The sequence below is a fragment of the Bombus huntii genome, unplaced genomic scaffold (assembly GCF_024542735.1).
Source record: "Bombus huntii isolate Logan2020A unplaced genomic scaffold, iyBomHunt1.1 ctg00000067.1, whole genome shotgun sequence".
NCBI lineage: Eukaryota > Metazoa > Arthropoda > Insecta > Hymenoptera > Apidae > Bombus > Bombus huntii.
The window spans coordinates 167,960-192,347 of NW_026099326.1; the positions used below are offsets into that span (position 1 = coordinate 167,960).

General features: G+C 36.5%; 1 protein-coding gene and 1 long non-coding RNA gene across 3 annotated transcripts; both read right to left on the minus strand.

Moving 5' to 3' along the window:
- Positions 1–2,442: 2,442 nt before the first annotated feature.
- LOC126876211 (protein odd-skipped-like) lies at positions 2,443–4,278 on the minus strand. 2 transcript variants are annotated; one of them, XM_050639080.1, is made up of 2 exons: positions 4,212–4,278; positions 2,443–3,157 (listed from the first exon to the last, which is right to left on the minus strand). In XM_050639080.1, exons 1-2 carry the CDS (start codon positions 4,239–4,241, stop codon positions 2,621–2,623), a joined length of 567 nt encoding a protein of 188 aa, XP_050495037.1. In that variant the 5' UTR covers positions 4,242–4,278; the 3' UTR covers positions 2,443–2,620. The 2 variants fall into 2 exon arrangements, with proteins under 2 accessions (XP_050495037.1, XP_050495036.1); XM_050639079.1 differs by lacking the exon at positions 4,212–4,278 and adding an exon at positions 3,299–4,072.
- A 312-nt stretch (positions 4,279–4,590) lies between these two features.
- Positions 4,591–6,529, minus strand: LOC126876233 (uncharacterized). Its single transcript, XR_007694020.1, has 3 exons — positions 6,304–6,529; positions 5,552–5,637; positions 4,591–4,697 (listed from the first exon to the last, which is right to left on the minus strand). It is a non-coding gene; the product is annotated as an uncharacterized LOC126876233 (long non-coding RNA).
- Between the last annotated feature and the right edge of the window lie 17,859 nt (positions 6,530–24,388).

Genomic DNA, 24,388 nt, shown 5'->3' on the forward strand with positions numbered 1-24,388 from the left:
AGATAAAAGCTTAGAACCTAAAAAATAATTTGAAATTAATTTCGTTTAGATATACTGTTTGATTTCTTAGCTATGGGCAAGTTTAAAAGATCATCAAACTCATGGTCAACAAAACAACAGAAATGTACATGCAATGCTTTTTCGTTTCACAACAAGTTATCTGACACTATCATCATTTTCGTGGCACATGCAACATTATCGATTCAGTATAGTAATGTTTTGGATTAAAACAAATGTCTCGACATTGGAGCAAAATATTTCAACCTTTAAGGACTAAAATTAAAACTTATGAGTTTGTTTATAATTTTAATGGATTTTATTAATATTGTGTTTACTGGTTTATTAATTACAAGAAAGTTTGTAAAAGACTGAAGTTTTACGTAAAAAGTACAAATATTCTTTTAACAAAATTAGTCAAATCACATCATTATTTATACATATTGTATATAAATAACATATGCGGATATATTACTCTACCCTAGAACTAAAATTCAATAATATTGAAGAATCTTATTTATTCAGATTTTGTACATTATCGCTTCTAACCTCGGATAATAGAACAACAAATTAAATATTTTTAAACAAAAAAACTTTGTTCCTTTGTTTGATTTCCCTTGCTCGCGTTTCTTAACTACTTAGATATAAAATACTTACGTTTTCGAAAATTCATACTTTACAAGCTACTAAACGCTTTATCTGTTCAGAATAATTTATTGTTTTCTTAACTAGGTACATACCAAATACATCTATTAAGTTGGTATTTCTCATAATTACCAGTACATAAAGCTAAAACACTTTTGTACTATGCTTGTTATACATGGATCTAACAAATAATTTAACTTGTGTATTGTCGTTTGTATATTTTGTTACGTGTAAAATATTCTATTTCTACACTACTTACAAGTTCGATAAAGTGTACATTACACATCGTGAAATTTACATATTTTCACTTGGTTACCCTGCCCAATTCGAATATAATTCAGAACGTATGTGCTATATTTATATATTCTGCATTTGTTTTGTATATTATGTACACTGATCTGATCTTTGTAAACGCGAGTTTTACGATATTAATGAGAAATTTGCCAATTTAATGGAAGTTGTTAATTTTTTCTGGCACGTTTCACGTTAGCAGACATGTTTCTTAAGTTACAGTCGAAAAGTGTTTTTATGTAAAAGAATAGGAATGATCAAGTTATTTTAAGATGACAAGATATTTCACGTCTTCTATTTAAATATAGCGTTAAATTTTAATTCCGTCAATTCGTATATACTCATACATCGAATTTCCTTTTCTCATGTCATTTCTTTTCTTTCATTTCACATTTAATTACAAAGATAAAGTGTAAGTACGTTCCTCATAAAATTAATATCAAATGTCGCAAAATATACAAAAGTAAACTAAGAAGAGGGGACATATTATTACACAAACTGTCGTTCATATTGCATATGTACATATGCAGTATAAAAACAATACTTTTTAGTTTTTAATCTCTTGTTTAAATAATCCTAATATCTAAATTTGTATCGGTCATTGATTCGATATAACTGCGTTTATTGGAAGTAATTAAGCTATAGCCTGCGCACAAGAGAAGAAGGAACAAACACGTATAGTATACACGCTTAAATAACAAAATTAAGTCAGTTTACGTTCAATGTGAACTTGATCAAAGTTCCAGTCTCGAATTATAGAGTTTCTTACTATCAGTTTACAAAATTCGATATTACGATTATGTACCGTATTTGAAAAACATAAAATGCTTTGTTCAATTTTAAATAAAACTAATATTTACCAAAGCGAATACGAAAAAAATTTTATCATCAAACTCAATTTTCAATTATCAAACTTAATCCAGCACAAATACAAATGTTATTCGTGCTTTTTTACTTTTACTACTTTTCAACTCTCTATAGTTCGAGATTTGAGTTCCGCTAACTTTCTTTCTACTGCGCATGCGCAACAGGAAAACTTGAATTACACGTAATAGTAAAAAATTCGAAAATCTTATCCTTTCGTGGCAGCGAAAGTAACCTAGGACTAGAGGTTCCATAACATTAATAATAATAAGGCAATAATATTAATATTAATAATAATGTAATCGAGTACTACTAACAATATTAATAATAATAATAATAGTATGGTAATGGCAAGATACACGCGGGTATAAATTAATCATTCCTTTCGTAATATCTACGACGTCTTCGGGATATTCTTTAGAAATTACTTTATTTCTGGTCAATATTCATTAACGAGCAACTTTTCTCTCTGTTTCTTATCACGATTTTTTTCACTTCATCACAATTGTACCGTTAGAAATTATTCAAAACATTGTTAAAATGTCCATGAAATATATGCAATTGCCGTATTGAATAAGCGAGTAATGAAGTTGCTGTTTCACTGAATAAAAGTGAAATCTCCAATGCGTGTGCTCAAGTAAAGATTGGTACATCAATGCCTATTATTCTTAATCAATATTCATCATTTAACAATTAGGACCGAATTTTTACAAACCAACTCTAAACCACGACCCAATTTACAAATAAAAAGATCGATGTGTAAATTAACTATCAACTATTAATCTCCAATCCTATGTGAAGATATAATGTTCGGACCAAATTTCTAAACTAACGTGGACAATTCATGCGGACTATTGGTGGTTGCTGCGCTACTTAGATCCAATGTGGCAGCCGGAAGACCAGGACTGACGCTGCCGGTTGCTTCCCGTGGCAAATGCTGCGATCTATTTAGCTTATTTCCAGGACTCGGTGGCGATCTATCTGCTGGTGTATCCGGTGGCGTAACCACGTTTCTGTGTCCGCTCACGTTCAGATGATTGTGCGTCGCCGCGATCGGAGCTGGCGATGAGAGCAACAAGAGCGGTGGAGACATTGACACGTGTCGATGATGATGATGGTGATGATAGTGTTGGTACTGTGCAGCTCGGCCGTGCGTTGCGTGGCTGGTATTTAGTTGGTTCGTCACGGGCCCGACTTTCGTTGGGCAGCCAGCATGGTGGATGGTTAACGGGCCACGTAGTTGTTGTTGCTGTTGTAGCTGGTGCTGGTTCTGGTGCTGTTGCAGCTGCTGCTGACGCTGCAGCTGTACCGCCGCTTCGCACTGTTCGCGCGCTAACGCCTTCACGGCATTCGTCTTCTCCTACGAAATAAGAATGATAGGTTAGGTTGTAGTCAGGGGCCATAACAAATTAAAAAAGTTATAATATAAGAATTTACATTTTAGTTGAAATGATTTTAGTTACGAATAAGTATTAAAGATGATTCAAATCTTTTTCGTTACCGATAACCATGGTGAAAACTCTTTTGGATTACTTTCAGCCATTGTCAATCTTATTGTCAATACTACATGCTTGAAGTAGAAGGAGGGGTACAGAGAAAAAGACTTTTTCTCAGCAAATATAATCGTTACTCAATTATTTTGTTCAACAGTTTTACAAATCTCCCAAAAATAAACGAGAATACGAAAATACACTGAATATCGTGTGTATGGTTATTTATAAAATCCCCTTGAAATAGTTGCGATCGCGGATCACATAAACAAACGAACCTGTCATTCTACAGAGTATCTTTTTCGGTGAAATTATGCAAACGTAAATGTAACTTCGGTAGAACTCCTCGAGAACTTGTAAGCTTATATCACTCTGACCCAACCAGTCCACTCTAAAGTGTATAATTTATAAAAGGGGATTATATTAATACGCGGAGGATGTGGTAGGTGGTAAGTTTTGCATATGAATGTTTGTTGATACAACGAATGGTTAAATGGAGGTTTTCATGAATGTGATAAGGACTAGATCGAATGTTTTAACACTTATAACTAGAATGCGTATTTTTATACAAGTTTGTAGTTTTACGAACATAATCAAAGAAATAAAATTTTAATCGAGATTTATTTTCTTATATACGTATATTTTAGCGCATTTTATGCATTTTGCGCCATTTGCGTACTTTTCAATTTCGCACGAACGTATAAAGATCAGCAATATAATTATAACGCTTCTTAAAAATGTGAAAAATCCTGGTTTCCTAAAAGCTTGCAATTGATTTCAGAAAAATTTTTACCAGATAAATTATGGTAACTCTGAAAAACAAAATTTCACGATAAAATGATTTCCGGGTAAAATACACATAAAAGATGATTTAGACGTGTTTGAACGTGTTCGTTTTCTTTTTTAATAGCGATATGTTCTTACCCTCTGCCACACGAAGACGTTATGGACCATTGCGCATTCACAAAACACGATGCCAAGGCCTATGAAAACCGACGTAACGACTGCCGGTGTGACACCAATTACCTCTCAGAGAAAAGACATCGACTCCCGACTGTCGGACGCCAACGCCGCGACGCATCTTAGTCCCCATCAGAGATAAGGCCCCAACCCCGACTTTCGGACTCCTTGGAATCCACACCAAACCCCCCAACATCCCCAAGCCAGGGTGTATATAAGCCGAGACTTCATCCAGCCCGGGGAGTTCTCGTTCTAGTTACTGTTCTTGTACAACACCCCTTTCTCTGTTCAACATTATTCTACTGTAAGTGCCAAAGTCATAATAAAGTTCGATAAAAGAGAATTAATAGTTGGGCTGCGACTCAGCTTTCTTTTCTCTCGCAACCCAAGTATCCATTTTACGTGACACCGGCGTCGAATGAAACTGGATGAATGTATACAATATCATACCTGAAAGCATTGTTAAAGGATTATTATAACACGTATGCCATAACAAGCGGGACAAAGAATCAGCGCAAATACATATTCTCAATACATATAATTCTCGAAGCGTAAACTATATACATATGCTTTTCATTGAAATTTTCAATACTAGTCGCAAATTATTTTTCAATTAATTTATTATTTAAGTCTTTATATATCAATTCTCGACGAATAAATTACTTAAATTATAGAGAATCTATCTTCAGACAATAGAGAATTCAATATTTTTGGTCGTTAAGTAATTTACAAATTTCTAAAACGATTACGTTCGAAGTTTTGGACAGTATTTGAAGTTTCTAACATGACATTAAAAAAAAAATAAATAAATTTTATGATATAATTAAAAAAACGTTGTAGTCTATCATAATTTCTATTCCGTCAAATTTATTAAAACGCAGTTTTCTTCTGAACAGAGTCAAAATGTCCGTCTTGAATCGAGTTCAACAGCTTAACGATCGATCGAGCGAATGATAGCTGTGTAAACTAGCATGACACAACGTAAACTTTAGATTAGATCTCGATCCATCCACCAGCCGTATTCATGCATGACATGAATATTCTGTTTCAGCTCTTTATAAATTAATCTGTTAAAACTTCCCTAAAAGACGATCATTTTTATTTTTCTAAGAAAAATAATGACTATTCGGCGTTAAAATTAACTTTATTTCCATTAGATTTCTAAACTGATTTCATACACTCAGAGATAGTTCACAGTATCTTTTAGATTCATGCCTGAATTCAAGAAAAATTAAACGTATAACTTATGTACTAGTATCTTTCAAAAGGTTAAAGTTGACAGAATTGAAGGAATTGGTTCTTACCAGTTAGAAAGACGGGAATGCTAATGAAAAACCCTCCGACAGCACATATCCGGCTGATGGATGATTTTTGCAGGTACTTGTTACTCCTGAAACAGACAAAATTTGAAGTGAAAGTCAGTTTCACGATTCTATGATAATTGAGCGAAATATAAATGTTAAGGAAATTCGAGGATTTGGGAATACAAATTATTGACTATATTTCCCACACAACAGTTATACATCTATATTACTCTCTGAAGAACGTCTTGCACGCACGCTGGTCGCCAACCGACTATCCTAGATTCTTCTAACATCTGGCAACAGTCTTTTGTCCCCACTAAGTCCTTGACGCCCTCTAACCCTTACACACACACTCTCATGTACAGTGTAAATGTATCACTTCCCTAACAATAAAGGAACCAGTTTTTTGTTTAACAGCCAAGAATCTTTCAAAAATTCTACTGTAATTGATACTTCAAATATATTTAGTCAGACAAAGGATAATCATAATCGCAACGTTAATCTTAACTTTAATTCAAGGATCAAACAGTATCATTATACATATAAAAGTAAACATAAAGTCTATCCACATTATTGTTATTATTATTATTATATGTTATTCTATAATTGATTTTTATTTCTTTATTATCAACATTATTCTATTTTCTATAATGATTCAATTATAGATCTTATTTTTTGTCAATCATATTTCACTGAAAAGATCACTTTGAAAATAATCTAATAGTAAAAAATGAAAAATAATCTTTTTCTACCTTGTCTTCATTTTTTACAAACTCTGTCCACCGCCGTAAACCTATTAAATGCATGAAACGACAAAGCAAAGCTGCTTCACATAATTCCCCGCTCACGCAGTGTCAATCAGCTCACGACCGCAAACGATACTGCTAATTTCCAGCGACCACGAACGATTTCACCGTAATTGCCGGTGTGAAATTTACCAATACGTGCTCGAATTGGTCAATAATGGATAGAGCGCTCTTGCACATACTAATCTACCAACAAATAATATTGACTCAATTGAACAACAGCGCATAGATTAACGGACAAACTGCATGTTCCAAACAGATTTACAATCACGGCAGAAAATACATGCCGTTATAGATGTTTCCTGGTCAAGATTAATTTCCACGCGTTAAGAACATTGTAACCGGAATCTAGGAAGAACTAGCACTTCCTGGAATAATACTATTGTGTCCTCGATGAATGTCTCTCCGCAATGCCCTCGAGTGAGTTGTTTTTGTCTTCGGTCGTACGACGTCCGGGATGAGAATTCGGGGAACGGTTTTGCGCTGCTTTAATACTCGCACAACCATCCATCCATGGGACTGCATCTTTTTAGGAGGACCAGTGATTAATCTTTTCCCACTCATTTTCATCTCTAATTTCTCATGAGGCTAAGATTCCTGCATCTTTTACCATAATAATTTATTAATACTATTAATAAATTGAGACAATTTTATACGTCGTATTTTGCGTTATAAGATGACTTGTAATTTGTAAAATTTACCTGTAAAATTCCTTTGTTTGTTTTACCGAAGCAATAGTTGGCATTTCTATACGACAATAAGAATTTGTTAATACTAATAATTTGTACGGTTATCATGTTATCATTCTTCTAATGGATAGTATATTATTGAAACTTTTTTAATATTGAAACGCGATATTTTTTTGGAGAAGAAGTGCATAGTAGTAAAGAGTTGAATTCTACGGACGTAAAAAGTGGACATAACATTTTCTGTACATGGAGTCGCCTGGCCTAAACATTTTATGATTTCCGGGCAAAATACAGACGAATCCAGCGCTGATTTTAAAGCAGCTTCATCCAAATAAGCCACAATAAGAAATTCCCACGAAACAGTTGCGTTCATCCCCTTTCGAGGTCGCCGACCTCTTTGAATGCGTTTCAAGAGCGTCGTACCAATGAAACTTCGAGTTCTAAACTAATTTCTCAGCCTTTTGCGTTAAATTTAACCTTCCGCGTTAGTGTATTTCGGACGAGTTCCTATTTTACGCTTTCGTCGACTTCACCAACGTAACATGCAGCATCCGCAAGTAAAACTGTCTCTTAAATTTGATGTGACACCAATACACGACGAGAAGAATCACAATGCCATTTTTATTCCACTTCGTTAATTTTGCGTCGTAAGGTTTAGCTGTAAATAGGATTAAAGAAATTTAGATTAACGAGGAATTTAAAATTGATCTGTTAAATCAACAATTTCCATTAGTTGTCAATAGATTTTATAAGCTTCAGATTACTGAGAAATTATACTCATTGCAAAATATTTACCATTGGTTACCCACGCTACACGTAAATTTGATCAATCTACCAATGCACTAACACTGCAATAAATTTCTATTGCAACATTCCACGCTCCTTTGCCGCACCTTAAACTCCTCGCTAGATTTATTCCACCTTATAGTGTCACATAACTCCTACGACACCGATATCAAATCTTAAACCCCATCAAATTCCAGAGAAACTTGATTTCGTCGAAAGTAAGAGATTAAACTTAAAAAGCAATTTATTTCATCTTTAAACTATCCCAAACTTCTTAAATATAATTTATATATGTCGGAGATAAGAGGACACCGGTGCCTTCCCTCTGAAACCTCGGGAAAATCCATAAAAACATTGTAATTAAAATCTACAGTTGTAACTAAACGATTTGCCGTCATTCTAACCAATTGTATTTGTTTGAGACTTGTGACAATGAGCTTGGGCTCAAGGCGACAATTAGTCGCCGAACGTAGCCGCGGTCAACGGGACGAACTCTCCATCTAACAAAGGCATTGAGTAATCCTATAGCTCTCATTAAAAGAAAGATTTGTAGCGGCACGTGGCAGTAAACATTCCAACGGTTTCTGTCCCGTAGCTTGCCACACGCAGATCCTATTCTCCGGGCAGGATGTTTACCAGATTTCGACGCGTCTCCACAGTACGTGATCGGCTAGCCCGAGGACCGTCATAAACACTAATATCTAGTTACCTAAAATCCTTCAACAGATACACAGTCTTTGTCCCAGTTACGGGAAGACAGGAGAGACCTATTTTTCCACGAACGACGTCTCCCACTAGCAACCCTCCCTCAAGGGCAGCTAGCATCCTTTTCTAACTACCGATATGGAGATTGGCCAATTAGCAGCAACGTCAATTTCTCTTACTTTCCGAACGTAGGATGTCCCCGACGAATCCGATGATCTCGTGTCCTTAGACACACCCCGTCATAGTTTTCCTCTGGGGTATCACCGGGTCGGAAAGTCATTCTCTCTTGCGGTCTCATCGACAAAAAAAGAGATTAACGCCAGCGACTATTAACACAGAATCCGACTTAGATCTTTGCGAGTGCGTACGGCTACCGTCCCGTTGTCCGCGGGTTCGTTATTGAACCTAGGATCATTGTCATTAGTTTCTCGAGTATCTAATTACCACGGTTACTTGTCCGGTTCTATGGTAATCGTATTTGCACTAGCCAATGTCTTCTCTATTGCATAACGACGATGTGTAATCCAAACGAAGATTCGCTTTACGCCCCTAACCCTAATTCTAATGTAAACCCGACATATATATATGTCGAAGATGAAAGAACACCAGAGCCTTTGGAATTTTGGATAATCCCGCAACATTGTAACCTAGAATCTACTATAGCTGTAATTGAACAATTGTAGTTATTCAACCCGATTGTAATTGTTCGAGAGTCGTGATAATGAGCTTGGGCTCGAGGCGACAGTCAGTCGCCGAACGTAGCCGCGGTCACGGGATGAACGCTTTGTCTAACAAAGGTATGGAGTAATTCTATAGCTCTCCTTAAAAGAAATATTCGTGGCGACACGCGACAGTAAACATTCCAACGGTTTCTGTTCCGTGGCTCGCCACACGCAGACCCTATTCTTCGAGTAAGATGATTGCCAGATGTCGACGCGTCTCCGCAGTACATGTTCGGCTAGCCCGAGGGCCCGTTATAAATCTTAAGGTTTAGTTAACTAAAGTCCTTCAAACAGACAAACAGTCTCTGTCCCAACTACGGGAAGATAGGGGAGACATATTTTTCAACGAGCGGCGTCTCCCACTAGCAACTTTCCCTCGAGGGCGGCTAGCAACTTTCCCTCGAGGGCGGCTAGCATCTTTTTCTAACCACCAATATGGAGATTGACCAATTAGCAGCAACGCCAATTTCCCTTACTTTCTGAACGAAGGCTTTTCTCGACGAATCCGATGATCTCGTATCCTTAGACACACCCCATTATAGTTTTCCTCTGTGGCATCATCGGGACGGGAAAGGCATTCTCGCTCGCGATCTCATCGATAAAAGAGTAACGTCTTCGCGATCAGTGGTTATTTCACGTTTTAACCAGACTTAGACTTTGTGAGTACGTTCTGTTGTCATCCCATTGGCCGCGGATTCGTTATTGAGCCCGAGAGCATCGTCACTCGTGTCGCGAGTGCCGAACCGCCGTGATCAATTGTCGAGACTGTACTAATTATATCATTGCAATAAACTACACCTGTGTGTACCGTATCAATGGCTAATCCTCGAGAAGATTCCTTTGACGCTCACAACCCCACTCCCAGTGCCAATCCGACATCAGAAGTGGGATCAGAACGGCTTCGAGCGCTGGAAGGGCAGGTCGCTGTCATGAACAACCTAATTCATACGCTAATGCAAAGGCCAAATACGGGAACCACCAAATTACCACATTTTAACCCAGAAGTCGCAGGCGCCGACCCAGCCGCGTGGTGCGCGGCTGTTAGTAGGGCCATGAAGAACAACCCCCTACGAGATGACGCGCTATACTCTGCCTTAAGTGACTCTCTACAGGGTTCTGCAGCACATTGGCTGGCACGAATGACGGGAGACGGAGAGGTTACTTGGTCTACCGTTAAGGAACGATTCCTTATACATTTCGGTGGCCGAGAGACGACGTCCTCATCGTTAATCAAGGTATCCAGGGAACCGCGGGGAGTGGGCGAATCCACGGGGGCGTTTGCCGGCCGTGTCCGTTCCCTCCTGCAGACGCGGTGGCAACATTCTACGCTAGACGAAATACTTAACGCTGTCACTCTCTACATATTAATTCCACACGACCAACGTCTTAAACGATTGGCCCTCACGAGCGATATCAGAACGGAGGACCAATTTCTGAGCGAAATGCGACCCTTTTGTTACGAAGAAGAGTCGACATTTTCACCGAGAGATGCAGCGGCGGAACCCGAAGCTAAGCGACGCAAGTTATCGGGCCACCAGACGAGGTGTCATTACTGTGGTACTCTCGGACACAGAATAAAGGACTGCCGCAAGAGGATGCAGAACGAACAGCAGAGGGATGCACGACGCCAGGAAGGAAGCCGACCGGCCGCACCGTCCAAGGCGGTTTGCTACAGGTGTCATGCGGAAGGCCATATCACACCTAACTGCCCGGCACGACGGGACGGTAGACCAAGCCCCAAGGATGAGCGTAAAGTCAACTCCTGCGTGGTGGAGTCCCCAGCCGGTAGTTTAAGTCATCTGGGTGAGTCGTTCCCATTTTACTTCGATTCCGGAGCCGAGTGCTCATTAATTAGAGAATCTGTCGCTCCGAAATTCTCCGGTAGGAGAACGACAGATATAGTAGTTATGCGAGGAATAGGAAACACCTGCGTTAAGAGTACATCCCAGATCTTATCTACGGTACGCATTAACTGTTTTACATTGGAGATAACCTTTCACGTTCTGGCCGATAGTCACTTGCATTATGATATCATGATTGGCCGCGAGATCTTAAGCCAGGGTTTTGATGTAACTATTACACGAAATAGTGTCGATATTTGTAAAACGAAGACTATTAATGCCTGTAGTAAAACCTCCAAAAACGAGATCAATATCAATGCGGTTGACACTGACGTTGTTGGTAACGATAAAAGTCGGTTAATTTCTGTCCTCGAGAAATTCAAAAATTCATTCATTACGGGCTTCCCACGTACTCGCGTAAGCACGGGCCAGTTAGAAATACGGTTAATCGATCCTAATGTCACCGTGCAAAGAAGTCCTTACCGACTTAGCGAAGAAGAGCGTAGGATAGTACGTGAGAGAATAGACGAGTTAATTAGAGCAAAAATCGTGAGGCCGAGCAACTCACCGTTCGCGAGCCCTATCTTACTTGTAAAGAAGAAAGACGGCTCAGACAGACTGTGCGTAGATTTTCGGGCATTAAATAAAAATACGGTCGCGAACCGGTATTCCCTACCCCTCATCGCGGATCAAATCGCGAGATTGCAGAAGGCGAGATACTTCATTAGCCTGGACATGGCCAGCGGATTCCACCAAATTCCCATTCATCCTAATTCGACGGAATATACGGCGTTCGTTACACCCGACGGGCAATACGAGTACGTGACTATGCCGTTCGGATTGAAAAATGCACCATCCGTTTTCCAGAGGGCCATTCTCAACGCCTTAGGCGACCTCGCGTATTCGTTCGTTGTTGTTTACTTGGACGACGTCCTAATTATTGCCGACTCAGTAGATCAAGCCCTAGAAAGGTTGAGCACCGTATTAGATACCCTCGTGAAAGCCGGATTCTCCTTTAACTTTTCAAAATGCTCCTCTTTAAAGACATCGGTACTCTACTTGGGATATGTAATTCGTAACGGAGAAGTCCGTCCAAACCCGGGTAAAATACAAGCCTTGAGTTCTTTACCTGCACCGTCGACCGTCACACAACTTAGGCAATTCATAGGTTTGGCCTCTTATTTCCGAAACTTCATTCCCAAATTTTCACAAGTAATGAAACCCCTGTATGCACTTACCTCGAATAACAAGAATATACCTTGGACGGATAGGCACGAACAGATAAGACAAAAGGTAATTTCCGTCCTGACTGACGCGCCGGTGCTAATGATATTTGACCCCAATTACCCCATAGAACTACATACGGACGCTAGCTCGGAAGGATATGGAGCCATTTTAATGCACAGGGTCGAAGGTAAAAATCGAGTAGTGGAATATTACAGCAAAAGAACTGGCCCTGCGGAGTCTAGGTATCATTCCTACGAATTGGAAACGTTAGCAGTTGTAAACGTCGTCAAGCACTTCCGTCATTACTTACACGGACGAGAATTTCTCGTTGTCACCGATTGCAACTCCCTGAAAGCATCCAGTAATAAGGTACACTTGAACGACAGGGTTTACAGATGGTGGGCTTACCTGCAAACTTTTACCTTTGACATTATGTACCGGGAAGGTAAACGAATGGCCCACGTAGATTTCTTTTCGCGAAATCCCGTAGACTTGGATCGCAGTACGTTCAGCAAAATTGTAGAGAAAGAAATTAACCTAACCGAAATCTTCGACGATTGGCTACTAGCGGAACAACGTCGCGACCCACAAATTTCTGAGATCGTCGATAAATTACAGAACGAAGAGCTCGCGGAAGACGTCGCGAATACGTATGAGTTACGGTCCGGCACCCTTCATCGTAAAATACAGAGAAAAGGTAGAACTCTCTGCCTGCCCATCGTTTCGAGAGGGTTTAGGTGGTCTGTTATTAACCATGTGCACCAGTCCATTATGCACTTAGGTTGGGATAAAACGCTTGCGAAACTGTACGAGTATTACTGGTTCGAAGGAATGGCGAAGTATGTTCGCAAATTCGTAGAGAACTGTCATGCTTGTCGAGTTTCAAAGGCAAGTTCGGGTAGAGTACAAGCCGAATTACACCCCATACATAAGACCAGTATACATTGGCATACGGTTCATATGGACATAACGGGCAAATTAAGCGGTAAAAACGATTCGAAGGAATACGTCATTGTGTTGGTCGACGCCTTTACTAAGTTCGTATACTTGCACTATACCCGTAAGATAGACTTCGTTAACACCATTAAAGCGCTTAAGTCCGCTATATTTTTGTTCGGCACTCCCTGCCGGATAATAGCGGATCAGGGAAGATGTTTTACGGGCAAAGAATTTCGAGACTTTTGGCAAGATAAATACATTAAACTCCATTTAATTGCGACCGGAGCTAGTAGGGCCAACGGACAGGTGGAGCGTATTATGAGTACGCTAAAAAACACAACAATAGAAACCACTGGCAAGACGCGATCGGGGAAATACAACTGGCCCTAAATTGTACCACCAACCGCGTGACTAAGTCAAGCCCGTTGGAACTACTAATCGGTAAAACAGCGAGACCCTACGGCTTATCCCTACGCGACAATATCGAAGAAAGAGAAGTAAATATCTCCCATGTAAGACAGCAGGCGATAAAGAATATAGAAGCAAGCGCCAAATACGATAAGGACAGGTTCGACGAAAACAAAGCTAAAATAGTTAGGTTCAACCTTGGCGATTTCGTATTACGTTCTAACGTCATACCATATAACGTAATACGTTATAACGCCATACCATATAACGTAATACGTTATACCGTCATCCCATATAACGTAATACGTTCTAACGTCATACCATATAACGTAATACGTTATAACGTTATACCATATAACGTAATACGTTATAACGTCATACCATTTAACATAATACGTTATAACGGCATACCATATGAGGTATTACGATATAACGTCATCCCATATAACGTAATACTTTATAACGTCATACCATATAACGTATTACGTTATAACGTTATAACATATAACGTAATACGTTATAACGTTATGCCATATAACGTAATACGTTATAAAGTCGTCCCATATAACGTAATACGTTCTAACGTCATACCATATAACGTGATACGTTATAACGTTATACCATATAACGTATTACGTTATAAAGTTATAGCATATAACGTATTACGTTATAACGTCATACCATATAACGTATTACGTTATAAAGTTATAGCATATAACGTTATACGTTATAACGTCATAGCATACAACGTATTACGTTATAACGTTATAAAATATAACGTAATACGTTATAACGTCATACCATATAACGTAATACGTTCTAACGTCATACCATATAACGTAATACGTTATAACGTCATACCATATAACGTATTACGTTATGAAGTTATAGCATATAACGTATGACGTTATAACGTTATAAAATATAACGTAATACGTTATAACGTTATACCATATAACGTAGTACGTCATAACATCGTCCCATATAACGTAACACGTTATAACGTCATACCATATAACGTAATACGTTATAACGTCATACCATATATCGTAATACGTTATAACGTCATACCATATAACATAATACGTTATATCGTCATACCATATAACGTAATACGTTATAACGTCATACCACATAACGTATTACGTTATAAAGTTATAGCATATAACGATATACGTTATAAAGTTATAGCATATAACGTTATACGTTATAACGTCATAGCATACAACGTATGACGTTGTAACGTTATTGAATATAACGTAATACGTTATAACGTCATCCCATATAACGTAATACGTTCTAACGTCATACCATATAACGTGATACGTTATAACGTTATACCATATAACGTATTACGTTATAAAGTTATAGCATATAACGTATTACGTTATAACGTTATAAGATATAACGTGATACGTTATAACGTTATATCATAAAACGTAATATCATAAAACGTAATACGTCATAACGTCGTCCCATATAACGTAATACGTTATAACGTCATACCATAAAACGTAATACGTTATAAAGTTATATCATGTAAAGTAATACGTTATAACGTTATACCATATATCGTTACATACATCGACACTCTGTGTTACCACAGATTTTATACGAAATAGTGAAATTGGAAATTGAATACTGTATTCAGAGTTAAAATATAATGCTATATGGAAATGAAATAGCACTTCAAAGACTTGATAGATTTCGTTAATAAAATAAAGCAAAATAAATCTTTAATTCACTCACTACGAATTTATGGTATTGATTAAAATCAATGAATGTAGAGTTACTTCCGATTAAGGGTACAACTGTTATAAATTAAGAGCATAATTACATTGAATTAATGGGAAAATGTTGTTATAAATTATTGGTATAACTGTTAAGAATTAATGATGTAATTGTTTTAGATTAATGGCTTAAATGTTATAAATTAATGGCTTAGAAGGTATAAATGAATAGCTTAAATGTTATAAATTAATAGTTTAAATGTATAAAATAACAGTTTAAATGTTGTACATTATTGGCTTAGATGTTGAAAATTAATAGCTTAAATGTTATAAATTAATGGCTTAAATGTTATAAATTAATAGTTTAAATGTTATAAATTAATGGCTTAAATGTATAAAATAATAGTTCAAATATTGTAAATTAATGGCTAAGATGTTGTAAATTAATAGCCTAAATGTTATAAATTAATAACTTACATGTATAAAATGACAGTTCAAATGTTGTAAATTAATGGCTTAGATGTTGTAAATTAATAGCTTAAATGTTATAAATTAATAGCACAAATGTTTTTGACAATTGTGGATCTTTGAAGCCGAAATAATGTTATAAGAACACTAAATTTATACTGAGGATTAATATTAAAATAGTAATCTATTTATTTCATGGACGATTTCTTATATATTCATCGATACACACTTGCGCGCGTCTCAGCACTTTCTTCTATACCCGACTGTTAAACGACTGAACAGTTTACATTCATCTGTTTTCGAGACGCCGCGCACACACATACATCCACACGCTGATATTCACATACAAGTATCTCTACTACACACTTAACCCAGTCCAACACAGAAAATTATACATATCTCAACAAATGTTATAAATTAATAGTTTAGACGTTATAAATTAATTGCTTATATGTTATATATTAATGGCTTAAATGTTATAAATTAATAGCTTAAATATTATAAATTAATTTCTCAAGTATTGTAAATTAATGACTTAGACGTTATAAATTACTAGTTACAATGTTGTTATTTGATATTTTTTTTTATTTACCTTATATTTAAATTCTTCTTGGATGTTCACTGTCCGGAATTTCAGGCACGAAAGAGCTCGCGCGCGACTTCTCGCGTTCCTTATATATCTTGACAAGGTGTCGAGATGTCAATCAAACGTTAACGATCTCTTGACATAGCAAAGGACGGGTTTTCCATTATAACAAAATCAAATTGAACAATTTCTTAATTTTTATCGTAAATTGGCGCCTTCGACGATTTAATACGGTATCCATTTTTATCATTTTAATAGTTTCTACAAACTAAGACTAAATTCACACCTCCTTGATACTAGTTTTCGACTATCAATTAGTTTGAACAAAAAGGGAAAAGAGCCTAACGGCAGTCGATGACGTTACTGTGAAATATGTTATGGTATTTAAATAATCAGCCAGATAAAATTCATATTAATCATTATATTATATTATCGATATTCGTTCATTTACTCGTGCTAATTACAAAATAAAATGTTCTCTTTTCTTGAATAACACCTACATCACCGTCTGCGATATTTAAATTTCTTATTTAATGCTTATTTAAAAGTCAGGTACCTTTTTAATTCCTCTCAAGTTAAACGAGTAAATTTACTCGTTATAGTTGTAACGTAAAATGGCTATTTTCTTCAATACCACTTGCATCGCTGTACGTGATACAAATATTAATTATGTATCGAATAATATGTACCAATTGGCAGTAATCGCGGTTAGGTATTTCTTCGTTTGATCTATCAAGAGATCTATTAGGCTATTAGCGAAACACTTATTGATTCCTCAAAGATGTATCTTAACTTAAATCTTAAAGATTAACTAAATGATTATATTTGATTAGTATTCGACAGTGTCTATCACATTCAGCCATCTTCTTTTATAATTGATACTGCTCGGATCAATTATTTTATAATAAATTGCAGATTATGCCACGGTATATTATAAGATATTTGTCTATAGCTCTTTTTTTCTAATTCATTGATTTTATTATTAGTCTCGTTGGTTTTTCCTGTGAGTATCTGCTGTACGTACATTTCCATTATGCTCAGATTTTTAACATCGTTGTACGAATATGTGCGTGTTCTAGTAGTAAACATTGGTTTCGTTAAAATGAATGTAAGTAAACTTGGAATTATAATTGTAATTGACAACGATAACGATTAAGAGCGTGGTTACACTTAATCGTGTGCATGATATTATCAGAAATTGTGATTGTAATTAACAATAATTCAAACAAAATTCAAAGAATTGAAATTGTTAGGGAAGAGATACATTTACACTGTACATGAGAGTGTGTGTGTAAGGGTTAGAGGGCGTCAAGGTCTTAGTGGAGACAAAAGACTGTTGCCAGATGTTAGAAGAATCTAGGATAGTCGGTTGGCGACCAGCGTGCGTGCAAGACGTTTTTCAGAGTGGAATATAGATGTATAACTGTTGTGTGGGAAATATAGTCAATTATTTGTATTCCCAAATCCTCGAATTTCCTTAACATGGTAGCAGAGCGTGGTTACTAGTTTTGCAAGATATTTAGTGCGTGGTTACGATCTTGCGAGTGAGTTTTCAGTAAAGAAAAAAAAACTTTCAGAGGAAAAAATATACTTCGAGCACGTAGGAACGCTTGAGTAAGAAAAGAAAAAAAAGAAGAATCAATTAAAATGGAGAGATCGGAAATCATGATACTTATATTCGATGGTGAGGATTATGGAATGTGGAAGCAAAGAATCACGATGTTTCTCGAATATAAGGAATGCGAGGTTGTTACAACTAGAATGAAGAACGAAAGAGACGATGAAGACTGGGACAAAAAGGACTTGAAGGCAATTAATATAATTTATAGTGCAATATCGAACAGACAATTGGAGTATGTTAGGGAAGGAAAAACGGCGTATGATATAATAAAAAGGTTCGATGAAATGTACTTGAAAGAGTCGACGGCACTGCAGATCGTATGCAGAAGGAGATTGGAAAACATAAGACTGGAGAACTACAGTGATTCAGCATCATTCTTTAACGATTTCGAAAAATTAATAAATGAATTAAAAAGTGCGGACGCACAAGTAAGTGAGAGGGAAAAGCTGAATTACATGCTGAATACGTTACCCGAAGAATACAGCTACATAGCGGACATAATAGACGCATTGAAAGAAGAGGATCGAACGGTAGCGTATGTAAAAAATAAAATAGAGATAGCAGAGAAGAAAAATAAATCCAATCGAGGAGAAAGGCAAACCAACGCCTTTTCTGCAAAAAAGGAAGGATGCTTCAGATGTGGAAGATTAGGACACTTTGCGAGAGAGTGTCAAAATGGCGTCCAAGCGGGAAGCAGTAACGGCTATTGGCATGGGCCAACACGTGGTCGAAACAGAGGAAGAGAGAACAAAGGCAATACGAGCAGAGGACGTGGAAACTTTCATCGTCAATCAAGAACCGGCACGGGCGAGCATGGAAACTCAAGAGCAGGCATATGGACAGCAACGGCGCACGCAGCAAACAGCAGTGAGACGAATGAAATAAGTAAGAACGAAATAGTGTGGCTATTAGATAGCGGTTGTACCGATCACATAATTAATAATATAAATTATTTCGATAAATCTATCGACCTAAAAGAACCGGTAAATATATATTTAGGCGATAATAGACCGATAAAAGCGACAAAAGTTGGGAATGTTATAAGTTATTTTGAAGCATTCGGAAAACAAAATAAAATAAATATGAGGAAAGTATTTTACGCGAAAGAAATGTCCGCAAATTTGATTAGTTTAGGTAAACTAACAGACAATAAGAATACGGTTATTTCCAAAGGAAATATTGCGAAAGTAATAGATGAGGATAATATACTTACAGCTCAGTTCAAAGAGAATGGGACATATAGAATAAAAAGTATATTGAAAGGGAAGAAGCACTTAGTAAACAGCGCCGAACGTAGTGGTATGAGTAAAAAGGAAAGATGGCATAGGATGCTAGGACACGTAAATTTTAAATATTTAGAGATTTTGGGTAAAGAGCAGCTAGTGACTGGCATACCGAATGAATTTGAAAAGGAACTTTTGAAATGTAGGGTGTGTATAGAAAGCAAAATGCATAACTTACCTTTCAAAAATAATCGAACTAAGGCTAGGGAAATAATGGAAATTATTCATACGGACGTATGTGGTCCCTTTAAGACTACCGGATTCAATGGAGAAAAATATTTCATTTCATTTATCGATGATTATAGTAAAATAGCTAGGATCTATTGTATAAAATCAAAAGATGAGGTCTTTGATTCTTTCGTACAGTTCGTAAATGAAGCCGAAAATTTAACGGGCAAGAGGTTAAAAATATTAAGATGCGATAATGGTAAAGAATATTTAAATAATCGAATTTATAAATTTGCTAGGGATAAAGGTATAAGAATAAATAATTGCCCAACATACGTACATGAATTAAACGGGACAGCGGAAAGGTATAATAGAACAGTGATGGACATGGCGCGTTGCTTGTTAGCGGAAGCGAAAGTACATAAAAGGTACTGGCCGGAAATAGTTTGTACAGCGGCATACTTGAAAAATCGAATATTAGCGAATACTATAGAAAGAAAGACACCTTTTGAAATATTCTTCGGGAGAAAACCAAGTGTTAAAAATCTACATCTATATGGAAGTAAAGTTTTTGTAAGAAGGCCAGAACAAAAAAGAGTTTCCAAATGGGATAAGAAGGCAGATATGGGAATTCTGTTAGGATATAGTGAAGTAGGTTAGAGAGTCCTATTAGGTGTAAAAATAACAGTAGCGACATGTAGAGGTCGTAGAAACAGACAAAAAATGTATCGGTTTTGAGGAGAATTCATTCGATGCAGTTAGCGATGATAGTAAAGATAATTATTTATTGGACAGCATGAATAAGGAAGAGTTAGAAAGTAGAGAAGATGAAAATGATAATAGTTCTGAAAGCGTAAAGATTCCTAGGAGATCTACACGTAATAAGAAAACTCCAGTAAGGTATCCAGAAAAGGAAAACAGTAGTGAGATTCACGCAAATTATTATAGAGTAGATATCCTTTGCACGTTTGAGGAGGCGATTTGTTGTGAAAATAGTGAAGTTTGGAAACAGGCTATGGATAAGGAAATAGAATGTCTCTATAAGAATAAAACTTGGAAATTGGTAGAAAGGGTAAAAGGCAAAGAAGTATTAGATGTAAAATGGGTTTACACGAAAAAATCAGAGGACAGGTATAAGGCTAGATTAGTGGTAAGGGGATTTCAACAAAGAAACGTAGCCGATGACATATATTCTCCAGTGGCGAGTAATCAGATCTTTAAGATATTGCTATCATATTGTTGTCAAAATGGATTAATAATTGAGCAAATGGATGTAGAAACTGCCTTTTTAAATGGTGAAGTAAGCTCGGAGGTATATGTAAATCAACCAAAGGGATATGCGGACGGAACGAATAGAGTTTGTAAATTATCGAAAGCGCTTTATGGGTTAAAAGAAAGTCCGAGGGACTGGTATGAGTGTTTTGATAAGTATGTGACGAGATTAGGTTTTAAGAAGAACAATATAGAGCTGTGCCTATATACTTATGGAGAGGGAGAAAATGTTGTTTATTTGTTAATATACGTAGACGATTTGTTGATTTGTAGTAAAAACAAAGGGAAGATACAAAGTGTAAAAAAATTATTAACTGATAAATTTGAAATGAAAGATTTAGGTGAAGTAAAAGAATATCTTGGAATAAATATAGAGTATGATTATTTAAAAAATGAAATGAGATTAAGCCAAAAGAAATACATAGAATCATTAGCAAACAAATATAAATTACAAAACAGCAAATTGTACTGTACACCAACGGAAACAAATTTAAAAATTGAAAACGCTGAGATAAATAGAAATGACATTGGATACAAGAATTTAATTGGCGCATTGCTGTATATTAGTGTAAATACCAGACCCGATATAAGTTATAGTGTGAATTATCTGAGTAGATTTCAAGATTGTTGTAACGAGACACATTTTAAATATGCCTTGCGAATATTGAAATATTTGTACCGGACTAGAGATTTAGGGCTACATTATAAAAGAAATGAAAAGTGCGAAACGATAGATTGTTATGTGGACGCTGATTGGGCAGGAGATCATATAGATAGGAAATCGACTTCTGGGTATGTAATTAGATTGTATGGAAATGTAATTGGATGGAAGTCTAAAAAACAAAGGTGTGTGACAAAAGCCTCGACGTATGCAGAGTATGTTGCTCTATCGGAAGCGGTGAGCGAAGTAATGACTATCAGAGAACTAATGAAAATCTTCGATGTAAATGTAGACGATAACCCTGTAAAAATCTATGAGGATAACTCTGGAGTAATGAGTATAGCAAAATACGGAACTTTTACAAAAAATTCTAAACACATCGAAGTTCATTACCACTACATTCACGAGTACGTAAAGGAAAATAAGATAAACATAATAAAAGTAAGTACAGAAGAAAACACTGCGGATATTTTTACGAAGGCACTGTGTAGAGAGAAATTTGAAAGGTTTAGGTCATGGATGAATGTAAAATAAGAGAAATGTAAATAAAGCGATAAATGTTAAATATTTTGTTAATTCGACAAGTATGTAAATAAAATTAAGTGTACAGTATAAATGTAAGGAGGCGTGTTAGGGAAGTGATACATTTACACTGTACATGAGAGTGTGTGTGTAAGGGTTAGAGGGCGTCAAGGTCTTAGTGGAGACAAAAGACTGTTGCCAGATGTTAGAAGAATCTAGGATAGTCGGTTGGCGACCAGCGTGCGTGCAAGACGTTCTTCAGAGAGTAATATAGATGTATAACTGTTGTGTGGGAAATATAGTAAATAATTTGCATTCCCAAATCCTCGAATTTCCTAAACAGTTGTTCAACCTGAACTATTCACACCAAACGTACAGAAAACAGCACAACTAAATAATTAGATAACGACTCGACTTTCACAAAATGCAATCAACACTCTCTCGGCAACGCCACTCGCAAACTCTGTTTGTTGATTCCTTTTCTCCCGTCCCTTGGCAACCGCTCGTGGCCAAGATCACGTAGGTCTCCTCTTTCCAAAACTACGCGATCAAAAACAAACGCCTCGGCTCTCGCGACATTCCACGCGGTTCACCCGCCAACTCCCAGGCCTCTCACTCACGATACTACATATATACATTAACTATTTTTATATGTGTGTACAGAACTGATGGCGAACTCATCAACCATTTTCTGAACGACGGATGGAACAACATGAATAGCAATTCACACAGTGGAACTGTAAAGTATTTGTACGAAACCAAATACTGATGCTATCCACCTGTAAACAAACAATATTTATAACTATGCATATAATTTTCACTTATGTTCACCACTATATATATATATATATATATATATATATATATATATATATACTCGAAGACAAGGTACATTTGTGATATTTATTCCTATTGATGATATATACTTATATATTTATAACAATAAAACAAATCTCATTTATACTACTTACCAATACGTACGCATATATGTATGTCGGATCACGATTCGAATTTTGGGCGCGCGACGACTCTTCATGTGGACTAGCCATCGTTTCACAAAGCCGAGATTTTATTTATACGTATATACAGGTCTATCACTAAGCTTAACAAATAATAAGTACAACTAATAATAAGTCTAACAAACACTAAGACTAATGAATAATACGATCTACGAATAATTAAATTAAATAATACTATTAGCAATGTTTGAGTTCAAACGAATCCACGGTCACCGGGATAACTCCTTACTAAGCGAAACTAACTTAGACGCAAATGCGATCGTCGAAAATGCTCGATGTATCACTCTCCAAGGCAATCGCAAGAATGCCAGCCTCGTGGTGATTTTTCTCCCTGTACGATTGCATTTTGTTTTCTATACCCGTTTGGAAGCATCGAGAAGGTTCCAAACGCCGTTGCTAGGCACACTCGTTGGAAGCATCGAGAAAGTTCCAAACGCCGTTGCTAGGCAGTTTCTGCCTGGAGTTTTGATTACTAATACAATGTATGTCCCATTGCATCGGCACCTCCGAGGCAACATCACACGTGGCTAGGCCCGCTCTCGAGGCCGCATGCCGCCACAACCACATTTCTCGGAAAACACATACAACCACTCCAGACCTCCGTTAGATAAAACATCCATCCCGTGACCGTGGCTACGTTCAGCGACCGATTGTCACCTCGAACCCAATCTCGCTTATTACAAATCTTAAGCAATTACAACTATAATAAAATCTAGGCTAAGGTACTAGAGGATGTTCCCAAAATTTCCAAGGAAAGGCTTCGGCTTTCCTTTCATCTCCGACATGTATATAATTACAAGCCAAGTAGTATTCATAATATTTATTTTCACTGATAACAAGTACGTAAAACCTAAAATAAATCAAAGGTTTTAACAGTAAAAAAAAAACAAAAAAAAAGAAAGAAAAAGGGGAAGAAGAAAAATAAAGAAGAAAAAAAAGGAAAGAAAAAAAATATAATATTGTTAGGGAAGTGATACATTTACACTGTACATGAGAGTGTGTGTGTAAGGGCCAGAGGGCGTCAAGGCTTAGTGGAGACAAAAGACTGTTGCCAGATGTTAGCAGAATCTAGGATAGTCGGTTGGCGACCAGCGTGCGTGCAAGACGTTCTTCAGAGAGTAATATAGATGTATAACTGTTGTGTGGGAAATATAGGCAATAATTTGTATTCCCAAATCCTCGAATTTCCTTAACAAATATATATAAATATAAAATTTTCTTTTTCTATAAAAGGTTATTACTATTTCTGATAAACTCGAGAAATGAAAACATTATACCATGATACTGTCACGTAAAATAACAAAATAAAAAAAGGAATTTGAGGTAAAAAATAAAAAAAGAAAACTTTATTTTTTTTCTAACATCAATACACTTTACAATTTAC

Excerpts from the sequence above, each read along its gene's own strand:
- LOC126876211 (XM_050639079.1), bottom strand. The coding sequence starts at position 3,340 with ATGGCTGAAAGTAATCCAAAAGAGTTTTCACCATGGTTATCG. Across the intron at positions 3,158-3,298 it reads AGTTTTCACCATGGTTATCG|GAGAAGACGAATGCCGTGAA; the intron begins GTAACGAAAAAG and ends CTTATTTCGTAG.